The 9,271-nt window shown below is 32.9% G+C and overlaps 1 protein-coding gene across 4 annotated transcripts in view; it reads left to right on the plus strand.

Annotated features, from left to right (window-relative positions):
• Nucleotides 1-7,064, plus strand: part of LOC129908682 (tyrosine-protein phosphatase non-receptor type 4) — a 49,154-nt gene extending 42,090 nt beyond the window's left edge. For 3 of the 4 annotated variants that reach the window (XM_055985355.1, XM_055985356.1, XM_055985357.1), the window contains exons 5-14: nucleotides 31-123; nucleotides 189-330; nucleotides 406-614; nucleotides 2,847-2,999; nucleotides 3,062-3,213; nucleotides 3,286-3,579; nucleotides 3,888-4,531; nucleotides 4,591-5,209; nucleotides 6,216-6,393; nucleotides 6,466-7,062. In XM_055985355.1, coding sequence (XP_055841330.1) covers nucleotides 31-123; nucleotides 189-330; nucleotides 406-614; nucleotides 2,847-2,999; nucleotides 3,062-3,213; nucleotides 3,286-3,579; nucleotides 3,888-4,531; nucleotides 4,591-5,209; nucleotides 6,216-6,393; nucleotides 6,466-6,543 — 2,562 coding nt within the window. In that variant the 3' untranslated portion in view covers nucleotides 6,544-7,062. Of the gene's footprint in view, nucleotides 1-30; nucleotides 124-188; nucleotides 331-405; nucleotides 615-2,846; nucleotides 3,000-3,061; nucleotides 3,214-3,285; nucleotides 3,580-3,887; nucleotides 4,532-4,590; nucleotides 5,210-6,215; nucleotides 6,394-6,465 lie in introns of all 4 variants that reach the window. The other variant, XM_055985358.1, reaches the window with a different exon arrangement.
• Nucleotides 7,065-9,271: the final 2,207 nt, after the last annotated feature.

Consider the following 9,271-nt stretch of genomic DNA (forward strand, 5'->3'; position numbering starts at 1 on the left):
GTTGACCTTTAATGTTTTTGTTTTCAACAGCGGTGGGTCGATGCACATAAGCAATTTAAAAAACAATGGAACAGCAGCTCACTGGATCCAGATGCCGTTCCAATATTAGAATTTAGAGTTAAGGTATGTGTTCTATTTATTCTCCTACAAAAAGAATACATTTTTACTTAAATTTATATATTTAACAGTTTTATGTAAGTGATCCAAGTCGACTACAGGAAGAGTATACACGATATCAATTTTATTTACAAATCAAGAGAAATGTATTTCTGGGTAAATTGCAGTGTTCTTTGGGCACGCAATGCCTTTTGGCAAGTTATACTGTGCAATGTAAGATTACCTACATTTTTGTTTTATTTTTGGATTGAGAATTATTGATTTCTTTTTCTTTTTTATGTATTTTAGCTGAATTAGGTGATTTTAATCCGGCCGAACATCAACCTGGTTATTTGAGTTGTCTGCAATTATTAGTGGACCAAAATGACGACTCCGAACGTCGAATATCCGAATTACATAAATTGCATCGAGGCCAATTGCCTGCCGATGCTGAATATAATTATTTAGAGCAGTCGAAACGTTTGGACTTTTATGGAATTGATTTACACAAAGCAACGGTTTGTAATAGTTTATTTATTATTCTTTTTTAATTAATTCAATACCTGGTGTTTGCTAAACTAGAAAGTTAGGGAACACAGGTCAGGGAATTTGGAAAACGGTGAAGGATTTTGTTTTTTCTGTGTCATTTTTTAAATATTCACTGAGAAAAAAATGTATTAGTTAGTTATGTTATCAATCACTAGAAGCCATGCAACTCCATGGTATTGGAGTATGTGATGTGGTCTTCATGTTGTTAATGGAGCCATGAAGACTTCGCTTGCGAGTGTTCTTTAGGAGTTGGGACTAACATATTTTCTTAAAACATATTTATTACGTTTTCAAAAAAACTCCTGCAAAGAGAAGTTTGTTTACATCAAAAACGGGTTTTACTAAATTTCCTTCAAAATATGGCAGGATTTAATGATTTAATAACAAAAAGTGTTTTAGAGATGCCTCAACATATTTGATGAACTGAATTAAACATTTCTTCACTTTGCAAATAGATGTTCTAAAGACGCAGCCTGTTGAAAACTTCAAAAACTTTTTTAAAAACGAGTTCTTCGAGCCCAAGCTTTCTTTTTTTTTATGCTATTGCATTGGAGTTTAAACCTTTTTTAGCAAATGATAAAGGCGAAAAACCTTTAGTAATTTAGTAGTATGAAAATCTACTTACTTACTTTACTCAGGGTGACCAGCGCCGTAAGGCGTCTACAATCCGCTGTGGATTTGGGCCTCAACCAACAAGCGTCGCTAGCTAGCTCTATCCTTAGCCCGCTGCTTCCAGTTTCGCATGCCAAGTTGATTGAGGTCCCCTTCCACTTGGTTGCGCTACCTCAGACGAGGTGTTCCTCTACTGCGCCGTCCCCCTGGGTTGGAGTTGAAAACTTTCCGGGCCGGAGCATTGTTGTCCACGTGACCTAGCCATCTCAGGCGCTGTACCTTCACTCTCTTGGCTAGGTTAGCGTCCTTCTACAACCCGTAGTAGTATAAGATCTACTTATACATATTGATAAAAATCTTAGTATCACGCATAGTAAAAAAATAAAATTACCGATTGCACGAAAGGATCTGGAATTCCAACGATTTATCTGCCTAATGAGTCTAATTTACTGGACGAAAAAAACTTAAAATTGGTTTTAATGCCAATAAGTTGATTACAGAAAAAATAAATAAATAATAAAAAGTATAACAGGAGAAAAAGAAATTTAAAGTTATAAACTCGAATGCGCCAATTGCAGTCTTCAAAATAGAAAAAAGCTAGTTCGGTGAGGTATGATCTTGTAGCGAGCTTATCGAGTTCGAACTACAGCAGTATTTTAAAAAGCTATATTCTTTACACAAAGAGATTTCAAAACCTGCTTCATAATGCTTCAAATTCTTTTCGTAAAGGCGATGAAATCGGGGAAACCTGCTTCATAATGCTTCAAATTCTTTTCGTAAAGGCGATGAAATCGGGGAAAGAGCAAAGAAACAGTACGAAAATGAGTGCACAGATGGAACAGAACAGATGGATAGGACTTTGTTTCAAATGAAACAACACAAAAAGTACAAAAATGTTACTAACCATCATTAATTGATCTTTCGGACTAGAACTAAGAAACCACTATTTCTACCAACCAACCCTTCTTATATCTTTACGAATTCTGGTTTCCTCCATTTTTACAATTTTGTTAATTTGACAAAGTTTAAAAAGACAATTTTCTTTTTTTTTAGCTTTACTGTATTAATTCTTGCGAAGTGATTATTCTTATTCTTTCTTCATTTGAATGAGAGTACTTAAGTTGTACTTCTTTTTGTTGATTTGAATTTCATAAGCATTTCACTGAAAATTAAATAAAGTAAACCCGCAAAAAGTACAATAAACTCAAATTAAATTCAAACAAAAAGCTGCAAACATAATGGGTACACTCCGAGAAAGGTACTGCAAAATTAAAAAAAATCTTTTTCAAACAAAACTACACTTTATTACGGGAAAGGCTTGTCTAAAAGGTCAAGAACTTTCTTGTCTTAATAAACAAAAAAAAAACTTCCCCATGCAATAAAAACAAACAAAACCACACAAAAGAAATTTTAAAAACTTTTACGACCATGTAGCTATGACTCTTCGCCTAACAAGCAATTAAAAATGTTAATTTGCTACATTCCACTTTTTAGTTAAGACTTTAGGTCAACAAAATTTGCATGAAAAACTTGGGAAGAGTTTTGAATTCATTTTATTATGTTTTTTTTGTTTTTGTTTGATGTTTCAGGATTCAAGTGGCAAAGAAATGCAATTAGGAGTAGCCTCTATTGGGCTGTTGGTATTCCAAAATAGCACTCGCATAAATACATTTTCTTGGTCAAAAATGGTTAAAGTATCATTTAAACGGAAAGACTTTTTCATTCAATTGAGACGAGAGCCGGTAAGTAATTTATTCTTTTTTTTTAAGAAATAATTCAAACAAATTCTTTTTTTATTACTCAGTCGGAACACTATGACACACTTTTGGGCTTCTGTATGGGATCCCACAAACATGCCAAAGCTTTATGGAAATCCTGTGTTGAACATCATTCATTTTTCAGACTAAAACGTCCTCATCGACTTTCGCGCTTCCTTAATATAAGCTTGGGATCAAAGTAAACTATCAATCAATGTTCTCTTTATCTATCGCATAACTCTAATTTTGATTGTATTTTTTTTCTTTTAAGATTCTATTATTCTGGCCGAACAGAATTGCAGGCTGTGCAGGAGAGCAAACAACGGGGGAAAATCCACAAAGCATTTGTTCGATCGCCAAGCAAACGACTGATTCAGCATACGTCCTCGCCAGCAAATGGTACTTCAGATAGTAATGGCACCTCAATTAATGGAAAGAATGCCACATCGATATTAACAATAACAAAAACAAGCCGTCCGCATGACAATAAGGTCACCTCAAAGCAAACGGATTCAATGCCCCGAAAAGCATGGGAACAACAAAGCGATGAGTACGACATTCAAATGTTAGTTGATAACACTTATTGCTAGAACTATCCACAAATTTGTTGAATTGTTTAATTATTTCGAGAATAACAACCTTTTTTTAGAACTAGACGCTTTGTCCCTGAAGCACGGGTCACATTACGCTGTTGCCAGACGGTGATTTAGTATAGTAGTCGTTTCCACCTAAAAGGTGTTGATAAATGGCCAGCACGACCAACTCCATCTTCGGCTGACAACCCGCTGATTGTGGCCCGTGCTTTAAATTTCCTTTCATTAATCTAACACTTGACTACATTTTTTTAAACCATTTTTGTATATTTTTTTTTAGTGAGGGTGGCTTTATAGAACAATGTGCTCGTCGATACGAATCCCCAATCCCTCCAGCATATAGCTCAGAAAACCACAGTCCAATTCCGTCCTCCGGTGGTGGTGGCGACGCTGATAATTTAATAACAATACGTCTCCACTCCGATGAACAGGGTCGTTTTGGTTTCAATGTCAAAGGCGGTGTTGATCTCAGTTTGCCTGTACAGGTGTCCAAAGTTGTACCACATACTCCTGCCGATCGAAGTAACCCTCGTGTCTGTGAGGGCGATGAAGTTGTAATGATCAATGGGCAAGATGTTCTCGGTTTGAAACATGAACAAGTCGTCAATTTGATACGGGAATCTCGAGAGTATCGTAATGGAGAATTGTCACTTACTGTGCGTCCAAACTCGCTGGTCACGATGTCCGAAGAAGAACCGCTTTATCAATATGTTCCAGAGAATGATGAAATTGGCGGATCACAGAATATGCTAGACGGTGATGCGTTATTTACGCAGAGTCTTTTATTGCTTAGCGATGGACTGGCATCGGGCGCTTTACTGGCTCAGTATGAGCAAATGTACAGGAAGAATCCAGATTTGGCCATAAGTGAGGCGAAAAAACCTGAGAATATCTCGAAAAATCGTTACAGAGACATTTCACCATGTAAGATTGAAAAATGCTCTATAAATGTCTTTTATAACTTTTGTAACATTATTTTGTAGATGACTGTACCCGTGTGGTGCTGATAAATAGTAATTCCGGAGACTATATTAACGCCAACTACGTGAACATGGAAATTCCCGGTGGGGCAGTTAATCGTTACATAGCAACTCAGGGTCCCTTGGCTAGCACGACAACTGACTTCTGGCGTATGGTCCAGCAAGAGTCAAGTCATTTAGTAGTAATGTTGACCACAGTTATGGAAGCCGGTCGACAAAAATGCCATCAATATTGGCCAGTTACCGGTGATGAATTAATGCTAGCCGATGGATTCTCTGTGAAATGCTTAAGCGAAAAGGCTGACGAAACTGGTAGTTTTGTATTTCGAGAATTCATACTGATTGACAAGAAAACAGGCGAAAGACGTTCAATTCAACATATGCAATATCTAGCATGGCCAGATCATTGTGTACCGTCCGATCCGAATTTATTTTTAGAATTTACTGAACGAGTGCGTTCGGCACGCAATAAAACATTGCTGCAGGAAATCGAAGAGAGCCTGAAGCAAGTTCGTCTTTTGGATGCTGACGCTGAGAATGGTTTGTCAGGTGAAAGGAAATGCATGGCGAGTAACGGAGTTACACCTGAAGATGAGATACCAGTTTCTACCAGTGTTCATCAGTAAGTTTAAATATCTATCTAATTTATACGGTTTACATGATTTAAGGTTTTAGAAATTTTTATCTTAATCCACATCCTTTTATCAACTAAAAAACATTTCTTAAAATGATCCGTAAGAGTTTTTTCTTTGTTTGTCTGTTTGATTTGTTGTTTATTGTACACAACAAATATTCTTAGATTCTTAGGTAAAATCATCATGCTTTCAGAGTAACTCTGAGTTGAATCTAACTTCCTTAAGCCAGCTGTTAAAATTGATCGTAATAGATGAAGAAGAATATATTCCTTGTCCATTATTCAGTCAATTTTAACTAAAATTTCTACAAGAGCCACCGCCCACTTAAAACTTTCTTTCGGCCGAGCTATTTGTGCGCGCACTGGACCGACTTTAAAGTCGATTTGGAAATGTATTAAAATACTTTTTTATTTTGAAATTTTGCTGGGGTCGAATTCCCTTATACGTTAGTTAACGAATGGTTGCTATGTGTCCCTATCGTTTTCTAATAATTAAATAAAGATAGAAATAGTCAAAACGTTAACGTATGATCGTAATCGTGTGCATTTTGAAATTATTTGATATTTTCTTCAGCTCACACAAAAGATGTTGCTGCTTTCGCTTCAGAAAATAAACTGATTTGATTTCTATTTTTCAAAGCTTATATTATTTTTTCGGAGAATCATAGCTTACCTCGATTAAAATCGTTTTTTTTCTTCATTCCGTTTGAAATTTCCACAGCATACGTTGATTTAAAATTTTTTATTTGAAAAGAAAAATTTTCCATTGACACATTGAATATTTAAATTTTAAGAACATAGCATATATTAAATTTATGCTATGTTCTTTGAAAAGATAATACATAGTTTGCAAAATGTACATAAATAAATTCGTTCTCTTTTGAATCTTAAAGAATATATTGAGTTTTTTGGCGGCCTAGTAGGTCTTCTACATAATTTAAGAATGATTTCCTTTTACATTTTTTTTTTAAATGTGATATTTTTTTATTTTTAGGTGCATAAGCGCTGCCAATCCACCTGTGATAGTTCATTGTTCAGCCGGAATAGGTCGTACCGGTGTGCTGATTCTAATGGACACAGCACTAGCGTTAATGGAATCAAAAGAACCAGTTTATCCATTGGATATTGTTCGGACAATGCGAGATCAGCGTGCTTGCATGGTTCAGAATGTCGTAAGTTTAATCAATAATAATATTTGTATCTATAAACATTTAATTTTTTTTCTTTTTTTTTTTTGCTTACAGAGCCAGTACAGATTTGTTTGTGAATGCATTTGTGCAGCTTATATGAAAATGTCAAAGAGTGCTGCTAACGAAGAGTGATAAATAATTTTACTTTAATTTTTTTGTTTTGTTTTAAACTAAATCCATTTGTACTTCTTAAAATTAGTATTACATTATAATTATTATTATATACATTTAATTCATCATAAGTAAACAGAAATAACAACATAATTCTTAACAACACACACATCCCCCATCACAGCCATTTTTTTTTAATCTTTAACTATATTTGTATTTATATAAAACTCCCACTTCTAATGACCAAATCACATAAAAGGCCTCATCCTTCTATTTGGGACCTAGTTTATACCTGGTATTTATCTATCTTTTGCTGCTTGCAAAAATGAGCATTTAAACAAAAACAAATGAAATAGATTTTAGTTTAGAAAATTGCTATAAAAATTGATATGAGTTTTTTATCACACAACAGGACTGCATATTTTTTCTTCACAAAAAAAAAAAACACTTTTTAGGCAATGAGCTTCCATTTTGTTATTTAAGTTTTATAAACCCTGCTTTTCATCAAAATAGGTTCAAAACTTTTTAATGTTCAGTATTCGTTTTTTTTTTCCTTACAGTGTGCGAAAAATAATGATTTTTTGATGTCAAGTCATTGCTTAAGATGTTAGCAGAATCAAAAAATAGTTCAAAATGTCTAGTTATTTTCGAAAAACTGTGGTTTTTTTGTATAATCAAAACAGGTACACATTAGGAATGATGAACAATTAATCCATGATAGAATTTAAACCAAGTTCTTCTTAAAAAAAAAATAATTCTGTTTATATTTTTTGTATAGTGACCTTTTTAATCATAAAAAAAATAACAAAACATTCAGCCCTATTCTGGTATTCGATTCACTTGAATCGAAAGATTTCCTTCCTTCATCCCGTCAAACTGGCTTGGGAAAACTTCTAACTTTCGAAATCAAAGCGATGTTGTTTTATGAATTCTTAAGAAAAAAAAAATTATTTATTTTAATTTTTAACCCCATTTAAACGCTTCCTTTTTTTTACTTTCACTTAAATCGAATACCAGAATAGGGCCGATTTTTCAATATTTAATGCAATCTATCTGAATATTTCGAATAGGTAAATTCAATATTTTCCATTTAAAATGATTTGAAATCAGATTTTCATTAAACTTGATCCCATACAAATGTCAAAAAACTGCGCAGCGTGAAGTCAAAACTTAAAGCTCACTCAACTTGCTATTCAGCTTCCGGTTCAGTGTCGGCTTCAACTTTGCATTGTAGCGTTATGTACTGGTTTCGTACTTTTCAACAACGACAGCACCACAAGCTTCAGCTCCAGCTTCACCATTGTGTTCAGCCAGTATTTGAAAAGTTATGTTTTTGTTTTTTAAATAATCTTAACCGTTACTTTTTCTAACACCTAAAAATTAACAGAACATAGTACAACCTTAGCCGTGTTTTATTGGTACTCAGTATCTTACTAAGACAACATTTAATGATGTCAACAACAACAAACGATTACTTTTATTTTTTTATAAAAATCGTTTTATGATGAAAAGTCAAAAATGTATTAGTTTAGAAATAAATTTTTGCTGCAACCCAACAAATAAAAAACTTTTGTTTATCCTTAGCAAATCATTTGGTTTTTCCCGTGCAAAATTTTACTGAGCTAAGTACTGAGTTAGCAACAAAACACGCCTCTTATTAGGTCGCGCACCAGTATTTTAGACAAACTATTAATGCAAATTTGAAAAATTGATTATGTACTTTTTCTGATGAGAAGGAGTGTACTTTTTATCAAGTTAAAAAAATGAAAACACTATTACTGTTTTTGTTCTTCCCGATAAGTGAAAAATAAGCCATCTTGTACCTTTTTTATAAACTCAATCAATTAGCAGTAAAAATAAAAATTAAAAAATATCATTATTTTTCATTTTACTCCCCTCCTTGTGTTGGTAATTTGTATCCAAAGTAAATAAGTTTGTGTAGTATTTTATTAAGTAAATAAAATTTAATTAATTATTCTTACTAACTATACCTTTAGAATACGAAAAATAAAATAGATTTGTTATATTCTTTAAACAATGTCGCCTAACAATGACTTTTATTTATTTCTTTTTAATTTGAATTTAGTTATATTTTATTCATATAAGAAAAAAAAAATGGAAATAAAATAAGACAAAAATAAAAAAACTATTATGTATTTAATAATAAAAAAAATGGATAAACAAGAACAGATAAACTGCTGTATACCATTTAAGTATTTTTAACTCTATCGCTCACCCTGTGTAAAATGTATAATTATTATTATGGATATAATTTATACAGGGTGTCCCAAAAGTAATGGATCAAACGAAATATGCTGATAGGCCAACTTTAGGGCTCTCAGAATTTGGTAACTTGTTCACCTCAAATCCTTACGGTTTTCGATTTAATGCAGTTTTTGTGAAATTTCGAAAAATTTCGAATTTGCAACAGTATTTTGCTTCCTCCGTTCATAATTGATTTTTGTTTTTTACAATTCTTTCACTAAAACATTGCCTAATAATAAGAAATAATTAATTAATCAAAATATTTTTTATTTCATTCGTCATTTTGCTGCAAATTAATTAACAGTTCCATGATTTATAAAAACTCAATTTCTTACTTTTATTTCAGAGCAACACCCTGAAAAAAATTTGTATGGTGTGGCACTGGTTTATTATTTTGAAAACTTTCCATGTTATTGCAGTTTTCAAAAATGTATAAAAATTTCCAAAGTTGAAATTAGAACGAAAGATATTACAATTTGAATGC

The sequence above is a fragment of the Episyrphus balteatus genome, chromosome 2, assembly GCF_945859705.1.
Source record: "Episyrphus balteatus chromosome 2, idEpiBalt1.1, whole genome shotgun sequence".
NCBI classification, from domain to species: Eukaryota; Metazoa; Arthropoda; class Insecta; order Diptera; family Syrphidae; genus Episyrphus; species Episyrphus balteatus.